The sequence below is a fragment of the Periplaneta americana genome, chromosome 15 (genome assembly GCF_040183065.1).
Source record: "Periplaneta americana isolate PAMFEO1 chromosome 15, P.americana_PAMFEO1_priV1, whole genome shotgun sequence".
NCBI classification, from domain to species: domain Eukaryota; kingdom Metazoa; phylum Arthropoda; class Insecta; order Blattodea; family Blattidae; genus Periplaneta; species Periplaneta americana.
The window spans coordinates 1,182,467-1,200,889 of record NC_091131.1 but is presented as its reverse complement, the minus strand read 5'-3'; the positions used below and the strand labels follow the sequence as shown (position 1 = coordinate 1,200,889).

Genomic DNA, 18,423 nt, shown 5'->3' with positions numbered 1-18,423 from the left:
CAATTTTAAAGATCAAGGGCAGGCTTATCATTTAATTGCAAGTCTTGTTGTAGCTCTCAGTTCTCACAAATAGGTCTATATTTTCTTTTAGACGCTGACCTATGTTATGTTAAGTCTAAAGTAGTAATATAATAAACTAGCCGTACCCGTGCGCTCCGCTGCACCTATTAGAAATAAATATAAAGTAATTACATAATTAAAATAGGGCATTTGATCCAGGGAACATTCGTGTTTGATAGAAAGATAAATCGTTTATTATGTTACTTAATTTAAATTGTATTAAAAAAATTAAAATGCGATCATTTTTATCCAGAGACCACACATTTGGTCATAAAAATTATTTTAGGAAATACAGGAAACGAATGCGTATGAAGTTTTCTGTGCATAAGAAGCTACTTTAATCTTACCTGTCCTCGATTCACTCAGAAGTTACTGTAATAACATTATAGCATTATGTACATCTAGAGAAACTACACTTTCCAATGATGAATTAATAATTAATTATACAAATCGGTTAATTTAGCTTCCGATATTACTTCAAACACAGAAACATTCTCTGTAGGCTACCGTATGTTTCATAGCTTCCGATTGTTATTGTCCAAGGCCCCTTATAGACGAAGTCATTTGTTTTTTTTTTTTTAACATTTCACCGCCTTAGATGGCGTTGTTGTTGTAATTTTGAAACTCATTTATCTCATTAAATATCAGTCCTATCAAAATTTTGCATAGATTAAAACTTATCGGAAATTATTTTTAAAGAAGCTTTTGTTGTGTAATTCTTTTCATGAAAATTAATAATAAGGGAAATATTTCGATTTATTTAATTCAAGCCCCCTTATAACCCCCCCTTTAAATAAAATATTTTCAATGCCATATAGCCTAAATTCTAAGTTACAACGAACTTAATTTATATTCCAATTTTCATATAAATCGCTTCAGCCATTATCGCGTGAAAAGGTAACAAACATCCAGACAGACATACAAACAAAAATTTCAAAAAAGCGATTTTCGGTTTCAGAGTGGTTAATTATATATGTTAGGATCAATTAGTTTTGGAAAATCGAAAATTACCAGAAAAATTTCGGCTACAGATTTATTATTAGTATAGATAATCCGGGGCGCTAGAGCCCTTTAAGGGCCCAGACCGGCTTCACATCCACATGCCGAAGCATCATCCATCCAGTGTGGTTACCACGATGGTTCCTTCCGCCAATAAAGCTGGCTTTCGTAACCTACTATGGCTCCCCATGAGACTCGAACCAGCGCGCCTTCCGTAACGCGAATCCTAGGCAAGATGGCTTAGATTAGACCACGACGCCACGGCGCGGATAGTCTAATGTAGCACCAAGATTAGAACTGGAATTGACTGAACAACTCCTGAAAGTACTGTATGATTAACAATAGTTACATTATGCAAATCTAGTCTGTCAGGTGAAGCTCCCTGTAAAGCAGATTTGAATAATTTCAAGGGAAAAATTATTCCGGGGCCGGGTATCGATCCCGGGACCTCTGGTTGAACGTACCAGCGCTCTACCACTGAGCTACCCGGGAACTCCACCCGTCACCGTCTCAACTTTTCTCTTTATATCCACACAACTCGCGTGGGCTGACGAAACGCCAGAGACCCACAACGAGTGCACACAATCTCTGTGTGACTTGTAATTGTGGTTTTCTGAGACGGTGTCGGGTGGAGTTCCCGGGTAGCTCAGTGGTAGAGCGCTGGTACGTTCAACCAGAGGTCCCGGGATCGATACCCGGCCCCGGAACAATTTTTCCCTTGAAATTATTCAACAGTTACATTCATATTTTTAAAAACGATTTTGAAAATAATTCCGGAACAGATGGCTACACCTTTTAATAAGCTAATTTTTCAATAAGTAATAAGAAATCTGTGGTCTATTCGAAAATATAATGGATTGAAGTCAATGATAACATTTGTAACAAGTGCAGCGAACCGTGCGGGATGGCTCCTTATTAGTCGGACCATCGGATCTGTACCCCGTAAGATATGCGAACTGAACCTAATTCCTTCTCAGCCTCGGTAATTCATTTCTCTCCCTGCTTTCCCATCCCTCTCTCTTTCTCTCCCTCACTATTCACAATTTTGAGCCTTCTTGCAGCACAGTTTATTTGCACTTGCAGTCCAGTGTTGTCAACTCAACATGAATATTGTACGATGAAAGAGTATAATAAAATAATATATATAATATATAAAATAATATATATAATTAATATATATAAATAATATATAAAATAATATAATATTAATATATATAAATAATATATAATATATATAAATAATATATAAAATAATATAAAATAATAAAATAATATATATAAATAATATATATATGAATACTGTAGCACGGAGTGGTGAAAAAATATTAGCTATTAAGCAAATGATAGCATTTTGCGATGAAGAGAAACAAACAGATCAATATCTGTTTCCTACAAATCAGGCAACGAAAATAGCAGCTGCGATCACGGGTGAGGATTATTTTATTTCAATTGATTACGTATTAAAATTACTTACTTAACTAATATTGATATAATACAACATTTTATGTAATTTATATAGGCGGGTCAGAGCGCCTAAGAAAGAAAATCAGGAGAGAGGGAGTCTGTGCAGGAGATGAAAAGCTAGAATCACCAGGGAAGAACAAGCCAAGGAAACCTTTAATTATTGTAGATGATATGAACCTATGTATTTTAAGAAGAAAGATACAAGAGAGAAAGAAAGAAAGAAAGAAAGAAAGAAAGAAAGAAAGAAAGAAAGAAAGAAAGAAAGAAAGAAAGAAGTTCCGACATTGAAGAAATTATTGAAGGTTGCGAGAGAAGCAATAAATTTCCAAGGTGGGAGAGAAACGTTACGGATTAATAGAAGAGGAAGTAGCTAGATATGTTATCAATTTGGGTGAAGACAGCAGCAGCAATAATAGTGACTCAGATTCAGATATGTATATGTAATTTCATCCATAATACAAGTCTTGGTCTTTTGTAAACATGTAAATTATTTTCATAAACATAAATTAGAACGCCCGCACATTATCAGTATGTTCTGTTATATAGTATGTAAATATGTATATAAGAGCATAGCATGTAGTAACTTCGCTATAGCCGGGTCCTAACCCGGATGAGAAAGAAAGAGGGTACATGACTGTGTGTCCTTTCATTCCTACGATTTTATTAGGACTTCAAGATCACGTTCTAAACCTTACAAAGTAAGATAATGAGGTGAAGGAGAAGTATTTATGACGAAAACATTTCTCTTTAAAAACGAAATAGATTCCCTTCACGTAGTTTCCATTTAACCAACAAATAACCATTGTAATCTTATAAATATCTCCAAATAATCGTAGAAGTGAATCAGCGTCATTAGACCTACTTAAATTAAATTATGAATAAGTAATAATTAACCTCACATTATTAATAAGCAATATGACATGACACTGTTTGACGGAAGTTTGGCAACATCCCTATTTGACAAGGTTCGTGGCCTGCTGTTTGGCGTGGTGGGAGGAAAGCGGGTGGAATGGAATGAGTAGAGGCGTTAACTTTTCCAAAAACGACGACAGCGATGAAGGTGCACAGATCCGATGATCCGACAAGGAATCCAGATAACAATAATTGTTGGAGCAGACTGAGTTTACGAAGGACCACGTCACGCAGCATCTCGAAATACTTTTAGCATTCCTGATGGCATCGAAAATCCGTCTGAGATATCCGAGAAAAAGGCATATGAAATAAAGTAAAGTAATTTGTGGTCTCTATTTGAAATAAAAGCACATATTAATAACAGAAACTTCAGTTACTCTATACCAGGCCTGCTCGTACAAAATGTACACAAAAGGAAGTACTATTACGAGTGCTTATGAAATGAATTCCCGTTCAGTGTTTGCAAAACTATCTTGGACTATTATTAATTAATAAAGAAATTTGTATTACAGAAATAATATAAATTCTATAGCTACTTAAATGTACAATATCATTTTGTTATATTTTTATTTACCAGTACAAGAAAACGAGATTTCATGCTATTGGCAGCTGAAAGGAACAGTAGCCTACTGATCGTAATGAAACATCAGTTACAGATGTTCGATGTCTGCCTTTATTAAAGTTGATTATAGAAAACAGTTGCTCACAAATATAAATGTTGAGCCAAACATAGCAATCATTTTCACAGCCAGCCTGTGTAGTCGTGGATATTACTACTAATGTTCAGTCTTGTAAAACTCAACCAGGCTAGTAGTATTATTCAAACGATCTTTAGCCCTTAGGTCACATTGAAGATCAATAAGTTGGAGCTGTAAATCGTTAAATGTTAAATGTTATGTTTTAGGCCTATTTAACGACGCTCGCAACTGCCGAGGTTATATCAGTGTCGCCCGTGTGCCGGAATTTTGTCCCGCAGGAGTTCTTTTATATGCCAGTAAATCTACTGACATGAGCCTGTCGCATTTAAGCACAATTAAATGCAATCAACCTGGCCCGGAATCGAACCCGCAACCTCGGACATAGAAGTAATTAAGAAAGTACCTCTGATAAGACAATGTATTTCAAATTCATAAAAAATAAATACCGACTGTAATAATGCAGCTTTCAAGTCCTGAACCTTTTCTTCAGCACAAAACAATCGTAAGTATCTTTATGTCTGGACTCGTAACGACGCATTATGTTATGTTTCTTTCCACCTTTCAAAATGTTGTGGCAGATAAGGCACTGAGTATTTACTCCAGCAGCTATGAAAAAATAAGCATTTTCCCATGCAACATTGAAAGAATTTGCCTGATGATCACTTTTCCGTCTTTTAGGGCCATATTCATAGACATTCTTAGCGCGGGCTTCCGGTGGATGATCAGCGAACTAACGTTTTTCGTATTCATAAACCAGTGTTAGCGATATGATATGATATGAATCCTGTACAAGTAATCAGTCGATAGCCGGGGCTAGTTTAGCACGCTCGTAGCGCGGACTAGCGAAATGTCTATGCATAGCACCCGTAGATTCCTCCATACTGTACTGTAGCAGTAGGTAAGCAACGTGAAACAGTTACTGAGAATAGGTCTACACACTGCACTCCACTAGATAACTGAGTGCTCGTTTCCCTCTCCTCTACCTATAGCAAGTCTATATCTTTCTGACGTATCGTCCTCTCCGTTTCGGCGAGCGGTAAACACGGCTCTCCCGCTCCGAAGGAGCGCGCGCGCTCGTTGAGAGCTGTTTGTGCATCTATGCTCTATACAATCCAGAAGAAATTTATTTAATAAACCTTATCCAAATTACGATATAAACTGTCATTTCTGTATACTTTTAGTGTGTACAGCATGAACATTATAAATGAAACATGTGTCTCTTTGACCAGATTATAATTCTTTCCCCTAATAGGAGGACACCGTAGGATATGTTTGCATGCAATTAACATGTCAAGAGAGGTTAAAGCAGAGTTTAAGAATGTGTACCGTCAGCTGAGGCGAACTACCCTACATGTGCGATCTGTTGGTCTGAACACATTTCTCCCACTCTATAGCAGCGGCGCGCAGCTGTGGGGCTTCCTGAAGGGGTCGGAAGCCTCAGAGCGCCCGGATATGTCGGCGGAGCGGGTTCTGGCGCTGGGCTCTCCCGTCCTCGAGTTCCCGGAAGTGCCCGTGGGAGAGAGCTTCCGCATCCAGGACCTCGGCTTGTCCGACGGACTGTTCGCGTTCCGCTACATCAGCCGCTTCCTGTCCTGGATCCAACCCCACGACTTCCCCGTCGGTGAGTGCAGGACAACAGTGATTTGCCACTTCTGTATGGTTCGCAACCCCTCCTAACCTACAGTACGGAACCCCATTTTCGTTTTCTAGTATTATTATTATTATTATTATTATTATTATTATTATTATTATTATTATTATATAACTGCAAAATTGGAATTTTGTTAGTAATGCACATTTATATTGTCAAAATACTGCATTTTCAATTTCACTGAAATGATAGATTTGCTATCATCAGCAGGTACTGTGAACTTCTAAATCAATCATTTTTATTAAACAAAATGGATTACATCTCTATTAGCTTTCATAATTATGATGAGAATCACCTTACAAGCCCTTATGAATACAAAACCTACATTAAAAGCACAGTTAATTAGGAAATTGAGTCTGGCAACATAGCGCCTCTTTCTTCTCGTAATACAGTTGTAAGAGATAACGAACTCAGATCTGTCTGCCTTAGTGAACTACCTCCCATCTTCCTTTCTGGCTACAATGTTGCAAGCTGGTCGCATCGGTCAGTGGCTTGAAATTAGTCGTTTTTAAATTAAACTTATTCACGCTATTGAAATACCCCAGAGGGATAAATGATCCTTTATTAGATTTTATATCGATATAGACAAAATCAAGATCCTACTCGCAACAGTAACCAATAAGAGAGCGTTAAACATTGGGAGGAAGAGAAAGCTATGGACTTTGCACATTATGGTACTACACTTCTTCGTTTCATACAACATGGACTACTCGTTCTGAAAAATCCGCAGAGTTATTTCACTTCAGCGTAAGTAATGTCAATAATTTCAAGGAGTTATTCTTTGAGATATTTCAAACAAAAAAGTTGAATACAATTTTGCTCGTTTTTGCTTCCTTTCAGAGATAAAAATTGTTTCATAAGAAATATTTCACAGCTTGTTTCGAGAAAGCCATTTGTTCAATTCCCAATATACTCAATCAATTTAAGAGAGCAGTGCATTATGATAATGAATGATTGAAAGAATTTTACTTTTGTCCTTTAAATGTGCAGAAATTTGATCCAAACAAATGTGTTTCGTTCTGCAAAGAAATGTTAAAATATTACATTTGTTCAGATGAAATTTCTGCACATTTAAAGGAGAAAACTAAAACTCTTTCAGTCATTTATTATCATAATACTCTGCTCTCTTAGATTGATTGAGCATACTGGGAATCAATGGATTTCCCAAAATACGCTATGAAATATTTCATATAAAAACATTTTTTTTTCTGGAAAAGGAAGCAAAACGGAGCAAAATCGCATTGAACTTTTTTGTATTTCAAACAATGACCCCTTAAAACTAACAACATTACTTACGGTGCACCCTAAGGGTACGTCTTTCACTGCAAACCCAGCATTCTCCAATCTTTCCTGTTTTCTGCCTTCCCCTTTGTCTCCGCATATGATCCACATATCTTAATGTCGTCTATCATCTGATATATTCTTCTGCCCGAAGTCTTCTCCCGTTCACTATTCCTTCCAGTGCATCCTTCAGTAGGCAGTTTCTTCTGAACCAGCCAATTCCTTTTCCTCTCCAGAGGTCCGCAGAAGATGCTCCTTTTTCTATTAAAAGCTTCCTTTCTCATTGCTATCCTCCTTTTGACTTCCTGGCAGCAGCTCCTTTTACTGCTTATAGTACACCCCAAGTATTTGAAGCTGTTCACTTGCTCTACTGCCTCATTTAGAATTCGCAAGTTTACCTTCTTAACTTTTCTTCCTATGACCATGGTCTTCGTCTTGTTTGCATTTATCTTCATCCCATACTGCTCACAGCTGTCATTTAGCTCCAGTAGCATATCCCTTAGTATCATTTCCTCTTCTGCTAACAACGCCGTTATCATTAGCAAATCTTATACACTTAATTCTTCTTCCTTCTACTTCACTCTTTTCACTCTTCCCGTGTTCTGAAAACGGTTCTTCACTAAACCCTCCAAGTACATGTTGAACAGGGTAGGTGATAAAGGGAATCCTTGTCGTGCTCCTCTCCCTATTTCACTTCTTTCTAACATTTCTTCTCCTATCCTGACTTTGACTCGTTGTTTCATATAAAGGTTACTGAACAGCCTCCTCTCTTTCCAATCCACACCAATTTTCTTTAGAATCTCCATCAGTTTATTCCCATCCACTCTGTCAAACGCCTTTTCTAAGTCCATAAATACTGTATACACTTCTTTATTCTTCTCTATCGTTCGCCGATTGTCCGTACTAGTCCAATTGCATCTCTCGTACCTTTCCCTTCCTGAAGCCAAACTGCTCTTCTTCCAACTGTTCTTCCATCTTAGAATATAGCCACCGGTGTAGCTTTGTCGGCTAAGGCGCTTGCCTACCGATACGGAGTTGCGCTCAGGCGCGGGTTCGATTCCCGCTTGGGCTGATTATCTGGTTGGGTTTTTCCGGGATTTTCCCCAACCATAAGGCAAATGTCAGGTAATCTATGGCGAATCCTCGACCTCATCTCGCCAATTATCATCTCACTATCTTCAGTCTCATCGACGCTAAATAACCCTCGTAGTTGATAAAGCGTCGTTAAATAACCTAGTTAAAAATCTTAGAATATAAACGTCGTTTTAGTATTCGCAGACGAATTTTCGCCGAGAGGGATATCAAGCTGATAGTCCTGAACTCGTTACATTTCTTGGCATTATTTTTCTTCGGTATTGGCAGCAACACTGTCACCGTGAAATCTTCAGGCCATTCGCCTTTCTCATATATTTCGTTGCATAATGATAGAATTTCCTTCTTGTCTTCACCCAAGCATTTCACTAACTCAGTGGGGATTCCATCAACTCTGTTGCTTTCCCAGCTTCATTTCCTTAAGCGCCAGTTCAACTTCTTCCCTTAAACTAGAAAATTCTTTTTCGTCTTCTGATACGGCTGCTTCGTCTTCCATAGCCAAGTCATCTGCACGATTCCTTGTCGCCCATCTGTTCACTATTCCTTTTTTGTCTGTTATTTCATTTCCGATTTCGTCCTCTATCAACAACATGATTTGCTTTTCATATTTGTGAAGTCCAATCATTTTACTTCGCAGTACATTAAATCATATCTTCCTTTTCTCTCTAGATCTATTTCTTGACACTTCTCTTTCATCCAACCTTCCTTTGTCTTATTAGTTTCTCTTCTTAGTTCGTTGTTAAATTTCCTGTAGTTCCTTCTACCTTCTTCTGTGCTGAAGTTTTTCCATTTTCTCTTTTCCTTCACCTTCTCCAACATTTTCCCTGTGATCCAAGGTTTCTTAATTCTCACACCTTCTGTGTACCCTATTGTTCCTTCTGCTGTTATCTGTATACAGGTTTTTAAATGAGTCCAGTACTCATGACTAGACTTCGTGGAATTGCCACGAGAATCCTAAGGTTTACTGCGCACGCGGTATAGACTGTATGAGAAGGGGACGTGCAAGGGATGGAGTATGCCTCTGATGTAAACACTGAGCAGTATACTGCGGTTACAATGAAACCTGTATCCTGCAGTCAAGAAATATAATGAATGATCATTGAAGTAGGAAATGTCTAAACATGTAAATACACAATTATTTTGTAGTGAGATATATTAACTCTTAAAATGTAAAGTAAGATACTCACATCATCCTTGAATATGTGCATTGCAGTGAAGAATTACGTACATTTTGAGGGACTGCAAAGTAACCTCCTCAAACAGTTTTTATATTGGGAAAATGTACGTTCAACATCACACGTTGTAATAGGTGCATATTTAGAGAACGGAAAGTCACTACTTTTTAGTACACCAACTTCAGACATCTTGTCGTGACCTGATAGTACATCATTAATAATACGAAGTTGCGAATAGGCAGAATTTTCAGCAATAATGTTTCTCAACTTACATTTCACTTTTTCTGAAATTAGTGAATTGTTATTTTGGATAACGGTTTGTGATACTTTATACACTATATTAAGGGCTTCTGAGAGTTGTACTGGCTGCGAGGTAAGGATATTTCAGGGGCAATTGTTTGGAACAGCAACACTCTCATTGTAGTATGTTTGATTGAATTCTTGTCTGCACTAAACAAATGTTAAGCTTTGACTATTCCAACCACAGTAATGCAAAAACAAGTGCTTACATAGGTATACATTAGCTGTAGCTGCTCTATCTTTGGACCGGTCACATCTCTTAACATGAACTGCTTATACTAAGGGACCGGGCGGTCGCTCACCTCTTCTATACTACCGTACATCGGCAACCTGATTGCATGCTGCGTGTGGCAATTCAACGAAGTCTACTCATGACTATTCTCAGGTGTGGATTCTAATGTAGGACTTTCTTGAAAACATGATCTGAGGACATGATCTGAGTTAATATCTGCTTCTGGTAAAGTATTCGCATTTTTTTAAGCAATTTCAGAATCTTTCCTGTACCAGTATGTAACCTATCTGGTATCTGCTTTCGTCCCTTGGGCTTGTCCATGTGTATCTTCTTCGTTTATGTTGTTGCAATAACATACAGGAATTGACTAATCTAGTCAAATATGTTCCTTCTAGAATTATAAAACGTCATGTGTTTGAAATCAAGAAAAAGAAAGTTCATTTCCTCATTTGAACACACATTTAACTTTTAATAAGAAACCATACCTACACTGTAATATAACGCATCACAGTCACTGTTTGTAGCACGATTCTGTTCCAGAGCTGCTGCGGGACGCCCTGTGGAGCCGGATGACCGTGCTGGAGCTCATCGCGCAGGTATGAGGAGGAGATCAAATTCTGCATACGTGGACAAGAGAAAAGTCAGGGATCCCGTATCGGAAATTTACAGCACATAACAAGTTACGAAAATATTTTCAAAATACATAGGTCATTCGAAAATTGGTGGCAATACAAATGATCAGCTCCCCTAGCGGTGACTGATGTAAGCTGGCGGTATGAAATGAAGTGGTGCCTGATATGTGTTATGTTTGCTTTGTTATAAGGTAATAATGTCATTTATAATCTTACTAACCGTACCCGTGCGTTCCGCTGCACCCGTTAGAAATAAATATAAAGTAATTGCATAATTAAAATAGGACATTTGATCCAGGAAACATTCGTGTTTGATAGAAGGATAAATCGTTTAATATGTTACTTAATTTAAATTGCATTTAAAATATTAAAATGCGATCATTTTGATCCAGAGAGCACTCATTTGGTCATAAAAATTATTTTAGGAAATACAGGAAACGGATGTACAGAATAGCCTATCAAGTTTTCTGTGCATAAGAAGCTATTTTAATCTTACCTGTCCTCGATTTACTCAGACGTTACTGTAATAACATTATAGCATTATGTCCATCTAGAGAAACTACACTTTCCAATGGTGAATTATTAATTAATTATACAAATCGGTTAATTTAGCTTCCGATATTACTTCATACAAACACAGAAACATTCTCTGTAGGCATGTTTCATAGCTTTCCATTGTTGTTGTCCAAGGCCCCTTATAGACGAAGTCATTTGTTTTTTATTTCATTACACCACCTTAGATGGCGTTGTTGTTGTAATTTTGAAACTCATTTATCTCATTAAATATCAGTCCTATCAAAATTTTGCATAGAATAAAACTTATCGGAAATTATTTTTAAAGAAGCTTTTGTTATGTAATATTTTTCATGAAAATTAATAATAAGGGAGATATTTCGATTTATTTAATTCAAGCCCCCTTATAACCTCCCTTTCAAATAAAATATTTTGAATGCCATATAGCCTAAATTCTAAGTTACAACGAACTTAATTTATATTCCAATTTTCATATAAATCGGTTCAGCCATTATCGCGTGAAAAGGTAACAAACATCCAGACAGACAGACAGACAGACATACGAACAAAATTTTCAAAAAAGCTATTTTCGGTTTCAGGGCGGTTAATTATATATGTTAGGACCAATTATTTTTGGAAAATCGCAAATTACCAGAAAACTTTCGGCTACAGATTTATTGTTAGTATAGATATGCAGTGATGTAATAATAGGACTGTTATCTGCAACGCGCTAAGGCCAAAAGAATTTAAAAAAAAAAGCAGGACCCACTCAACGTTATGTTTATGATTATGTAGGCATATTAATCACTCATTGGAATGCACCTGCATACTGTATACTAGTCACTTTATGAAGCAACATTTACGACCAGGAATGAGCCGAAATCTCCCCACTGTGCTTCACGGTGGTGCCAAGTGGGTAATCTACTTGACAGGCGATGCAAAGCACGAGACAGAACTGTAATACTTGTATGTAATTATCTGGAATTGGAGTAAAAATGCAAACTTGATGTAAGCATTCCAACTAAGTACAGCTTACAGACGGCAGGTAAAAGTGTAAGACAAGTTAAAATTGAGGCGTGTAGTTGCAAAATCACTTCTTTTCGAAATGAGTTAATGTTATGTTTCATATCTTCATAAGATTGTACAACTGCTATAGCACTGTTATGCTCCAAAGCCAGATACGTCACATGGATTTGTATTTTTTTTTTTTATTTTAGTAGGTTATTTTACGACGCTTTATCAACATCTTAGGTTATTTAGCGTCTGAATGAGATGAAGGTGATAATGCCGGTGAAATGAGTCCGGGGTGCAACACCGAAAGTTACCCAGCATTTGCTCATATTGGGTTGAGGGAAAACCCCAGAAAAACCTCAACCAAGTAACTTGCCCCGACCGGGAATCGAACCCGGGCCACCTGGTTTCGCGGTCAGACGCGCTGACCGTTACTCCACAGGTGTGGACATGGATTTGTATGATGAAAAATAGTATTGGTTGCAAATCCTTGGTTCCTTGCAGACGTTTTTCCTTCAAACTGGAAAATTATGTTTCAGTGATATATCTGGTTTTGCAACTAGGCCTAAACGCCTCAGTTGCCACAATAAACCGCACATCAAAAATTGAACCCAACAAGGGCGTGGCTAATGGCTTCTAACAAATAAATAACATGTTTGCATCGAATTCATGTATTAGGTCGCCTCATAAGTAATGTTGGTATTATTTTAAGTTTGGCGTTTTGCAAGATTTTAATGATCTTTAGTTGCACAATGCAGATCACAGCACGCTAACTCTGCAGTAAATATTTTTGTTGCATTTTTTACAGCAAGTTTAGTCTCTTTTTTTGCCAGAAAATTTGGAGAAATATTTAGTTGTGTATTGTAACAATAACAACTGATCAAATGATCATGAAGTGATTGGTGAATGATATTTGATATAATGAATATAATGATTAATGACTAATGAGAATTACATAAGTAGATCTAATTATAATTTAATTATCAAATAAATTCAATGAAAGAATAACATCATTCCATTTTTATCATTAACTGATTACATTTATTACTTGAATAAATTTATGAGGAAATTGTGAATTTCATTGAGAATCAACACTCTTTTGGTGCATATTTCCTGTTTTTAGAGGATATTTCCAACGTTTCTACTGCATAAATGCATGCATATATTCACTAGTTTTAGTGCAAACAAATTCGCCCTCTACTCATGTAAGACACGGCATCTCTTGCACGAAGCTACTGCAGACCAATTCACGCATTCTTATCCGTTACAATGATGACTACAGAACTTTGTCTGCAATTGAAATCAACTCTCATGAAATGATACGGCTGCGACACATCTGACACGAATAGCCGCATTTCTCGTAACCAGAAAGTTAAGATTTTGATGCACCGATCCGCTACTACGTGCTTATAACGGTTCTATGTAAACGACATGCATTGGCATTATCTTCCCCAAATTACACGTGCAAAAAGAATGGCATCCTACGCGTCAAGACTAGCCCAACACGCAAATAAAGAACATTTGTGAAAACTTAATTTTCCTGCAGAAAACACATACCGGTACTTTCAAATTCTATACAGGGTCTTTCGTAAGTAACTGATCAGTCGGAAAATGGACAAATGTTGATTTGTAGATGTGTCATACAGCTATGCCAGTAGGGACCTTTATGTGCCCGCTAGAAGGCGCCACTTGTCCAAACAATCGTTACTGAATTCAAAATTTAGAGTAATTGTCATCAAAACATGAACAGACACAAACTGGTTATGTCCAGACTACAGTTACCGCACAATAATCATGGCCCGCACACAAGTGCAAGCGACGGGTTATCTCCTCGTGCATGTCAAAAGTGACCACTTGTATCGTGTGCACGACAGTTCCGTCAGTTCGTGGTTTAGTTCCGTACACACGATCCTTAACAAATCTGGAGACCACGGAGGTCAGAGGATTTTTCTTCACTAGGTACATCGGCAAACGCATACCATGTATATGTCCCACAATAATATCTGTCGGTAAAGTTTGAAATAGGTACACTGCATTTCTTATTAGATATAGACTTTTGGTATTCCACCGTGCCCACATCTCCTACTGCAGAACATCTAAAAGTCTGCTTGTGAAAACAATCGCCGTAAACCGTAAAATCTCGTATCTGCATTTCTTTTGGTTGCAGTCGCTGCGCGTGGAGGCGGGGTTCGTGGCCTGCCTGGTGATAGGAGCCCTGCTGGCCGTGGGCGCCCCCTGCGTGCTGCTGACGCACGTGTGCTGCCACCTGCTGCAGGCTCGCGCCTGGACCGGCCAGCCGGGGGGCTGCGCCCTCACCTGCCGCCGCTGCTCGCTCGTCTTTGCGGTGCAGCTCGTCCTGCTGCTGCTGGCGTGAGTACCGGAGGACCAGCAGCGGCACTTACAATGCTTGCGGTCAGCACGTGTCATTAGGAGTGTAATTCCACCTGGACTTGGGAAGTCAGTTTGCTCTTTATTGACATTTTCGTATTGATATGTCTCGCTAGCTGGCTAGGTGGTAAAAATTACGCTTTGAAAAAATTGCTGGTAAAATTCATGTTTTGGGAATAATAAGTTAATTAGGTAGTAAAATATCGCTGCAATTGAAAAGTATTGGGAATAAATTTGAATAGGAACAAAAAAAAAGTTTCCTTCCCAGGTAGGATTCGAACAACGAAAGTCTTAAGGTACGGTCACACGTCGCTACTTTTGCAGCGCTGCAGTACAAAAAACTGCGCAACTCTCAATACTGCGACGTGTGAACAACGGTGCAACCCGAAAAGTAGCGCTGCCGAACCTGCTGCTCGCTACTTTTCCATGCTGCGCGCAGCTTAGAAGTAGCGACGTGTGAACAGGGTTCTCAGGGTTGCAGCCGCAGCATTTTTGATATCGGTTTTGTTGAAACTTTTGCAGCGGTTGCAACCAGTGTTACCACCCAAATGTGCCAATGATACTTTTATTGTTTGGATATATTTTAATGTTAGATGTGATGAAAATAAATTATTTGTAACAGTTATTAAATGCACAACACAGTCTGAGCATAATTGCTGACGATATAATTCATTTTTTAAATTTTCCGTAGCGTAGATCCAAACAGGAGGGTTGCCAACATTGATTACGTGAATATACTGTTGGTTATCATTTAAGTATATAGGCGTTTTTAAAAGCTTTATATAAAAATAATGTCAATTTCTGAATACTAGTTACGATAGAAAAGCAAATAATAGATAAGGAAGCTTTCGCATGAGTTTCTTAATAATGCGAACATAACCACAAAATGTATATTGAGAAGTCAACACGGAGATGGAAACCTGCAGCATGACTGCGGCTGCAAAAGTAGCGCCTTGTGTGTGAACAGACTCGCAACCTCCAGTTGCAACTTTTGCTGCACTCGGGTTGCGCAGCACGAAAAGTAGCGTGCAGCGCGGTACTTTTGGCTTACGTGTGAACACGACACGCAACTTTTGCAGCTGCAGTACAAAAGCTGCGCTGCAAAAGTAGCGACGTGTGACCGTACCTTTAGTTACCAATCTATCGTGCTCTGGAGTGAACAAGGCTCGGAAATCAGCTACGAGGGTCGGTTCGGTTTTTTTTGCCACTACTGTACAATAAATTAATGAATAATGAGGGAATAAACGAAAAAAATAAATTAATTAATTAAAGAAACAAGAAATTAGGCCCACTTGCCAAATTTCAACGTACCATATGGCACAATGTGACCATTCTCAGTTTCCAAAAAATTTTTAGAAAGGGGATTCAATTCACCCTTACGTGCGGCAGCTTCATGCACACAGCGGACTGCTGGTTCGTTGCAGGGCCGGGGTCGTGGCCATGTTCGTCACCAACCAGCAGGTGGCCCGCGCGGTGCAGCACACGCCGGGGGTGGTGCACGCGGCACTCAGTGACGTCACCACGTTCCTGCGCAACTCGCAGCAGCAGCTACGCTTTGTCGTCACCAAGTCCCTGGACAGGGCTGCGGACGCGGCGAGCGCCGACCTCGACGGTGAGTCTCGCTACACGGTGAGCCGTGTTGGAACTCTTCCATGTAAAGGCTGGTTCACAATAGACCGGAAACGAGAATCTGAACGAAAACGAAAACGGTAAAATTGTTGAAATGTGTACATTTGAATGTGAGCATTCACAATTAACGAAAAGCTTGCCGGAGCCCGGGATCGGGAACGGAGAGTTGGCCAAGTTTCAACTTTGGCGTTCACGTTTCCGATCACAGCCCACTAGATTCATTCTATTGCCATCTAAAAGCTATTTTGTCGTCGTATATTTTGTAGCAAGAAGACCGTGACATAACCTATGCATTATTTTGTTCTGTGCTGTGCATCATGGAGCAAGTTTTATTTGATGAGATTCTAATATTGAGTGTTGAGGAAAATCCTCACGTTTACGATAAGCCTCGTATAAAGATGAGAAAATGAAGGCGAATACGTGTCTTTCAATAGCTGTATCTTTGAACACCGATCGTAAGTGAATCATATTTTATTACTGTATTGGTTGTATTACACACTACATATTCATGCTTGAATTCAGTAACTACTGTTGTGCTCATTTTTATTCTATTACAAATGTTTCTTCTCTAATTATTTTACGTTATGGTAGACTTAAAATAAGTTGTGATAATAAAGATGCATGGGCATATTTATAGTACCGTGCCTAATGAAATGTTTCAGTTGAAATTTCAAAGTTGGTTGCCTTGTACTCATGAGAGAACGCCATTGGTCAATTATACACAAATAACATCAGAATGCGTAATATCGACTTTACATATCGTTACTGACATGCATATCGATATGCATAGTCGTCTACGTTCTCGGTTTATTGTGAATCAAAAATTTTCATATTCCCGTCCTCTGCTTCTCGTTCCCTGTTTATTGTGAACCAGCCTTAAATAGTACATTAACGGGAGAATGTTAGCTGTTTAATTCGTTCTAAGATTCTTAAGTGTGTCTCAGAGTACAACAGGTGACGATATTGTCACACAAAATTATAGGGACCGGTACGTTAGGCATGTTCTAGATTAGCCTCTTTTGAAAAAATGTACAAAACTGCTGTCATATATAGTTCCTTCAAACCAAACTTGTCTAAATTGTAATGCAGCTCCACTATGCACTTCATACTGTACATTAGCATTAGCCTATAATTATAATGTAATTATATTTTAGGGAAATGCGTGCTAATGTTTTCTGATATTTAAAATATATAAATATAAAATATAAGCAAAAACGGTAGAAGTGTTTAATCTCTTGAACGAAAACAGCTTCTGCAAAGCTATGTTCTCACCTGCAAGATTGGAAAATCAATTAAGTCTTTTACAGGAGGAGAATTAGTAAAATCTTGCATAAACGATGTCAATAAAATTGTCTAAAATTTAGAGAAGAAAAGGCAAGATTGCAAAATTGACTGAAACCAAAGTCCACCAGTCTGACATCGGACGACAGAAGTGACAAAGCTCAATTCGTGAACGGAAGATGGAGACCTTGTGAGGATTAACGTCGTTTAAATGCTACACCTATCCCTGATAAGTATCCAGTTCCTCATAAACATGACGTAACTCAACGGCTAAACGGTTGTACCATTTTCAGTATTCTTGACCTTACCAGAGCCTATCACCAAGTACCCATAGCTCCAGACAGCAGTCTTTTCGAATTCAACGTCATGGCCTTTGGATCACGTAACGCTGGATAGCGCACTTCGTGAACTTGACTTACTGACGGGGAACAGCATGAACTACATCTTCATCTTATTTTCCAGAGGTTGCGTGAACATGGACTTTCTATTAACTTATCCAATTGTACTTTCAGCGTCGGTGAAGTTAACAACTTAGGCTACACAATCAATAAACGTGGTGTAAGGCCGCTTGAAGATCGTATTAAGGCAATTGCAGACTACCCCAAGCCTAAGACCACTGCCGACTTGCGCAAGTTTCTGGGTACTATTAATTTTTACAAACGTTTACTCCGTAAAGCGGCGCAGATAGGCCTACAAGCCCCGCTACATATCCATCTTCACGGTGCAAAAAAAAAAAAAAAAAAAAAAAAAAGTGACAAGCGTCTTATTACGTGGGATAGAGAGGCTGAAGAAGCATTTGAACTATGCAAACAACAATTAGCTAAAGCAACTCTCTTAGTTCACCCACGGGACAATGCTACTCTAGCTCTTCGCACGGATGCTTCTGATCTTTCTTCTGGTGCCGTGCTCGAGCAGTACAATGTCGGTCGTTGGGAACCTTTGGGTTTTTTTCTCTAAGAAGCATGGCAATGCGGAAATTAAATACAGCACATATGATCGTGAACTGTTAGCAATTTACAAAAGCATTAAGTATTTTCGTTGTATGGTTCAAGGACGAAGACTGATTATTGTAACTGATCACGCTTTTAATCAAAGTGCAGACAAA

At 38.5% G+C, this 18,423-nt stretch overlaps 1 protein-coding gene across 1 annotated transcript in view; it reads left to right on the top strand.

The window, feature by feature from the left end:
- Nucleotides 1-5,420: 5,420 nt before the first annotated feature.
- prom (prominin) overlaps nt 5,421-18,423 on the top strand; it is a 51,213-nt gene continuing 38,210 nt past the window's right edge. The window contains exons 1-4 of the mRNA XM_069848672.1: nt 5,421-5,754; nt 10,405-10,460; nt 14,188-14,390; nt 15,833-16,020. Of these exons, the coding sequence (XP_069704773.1) occupies nt 5,421-5,754; nt 10,405-10,460; nt 14,188-14,390; nt 15,833-16,020 (781 nt within the window). The remainder of the gene's footprint in view (nt 5,755-10,404; nt 10,461-14,187; nt 14,391-15,832; nt 16,021-18,423) is intronic.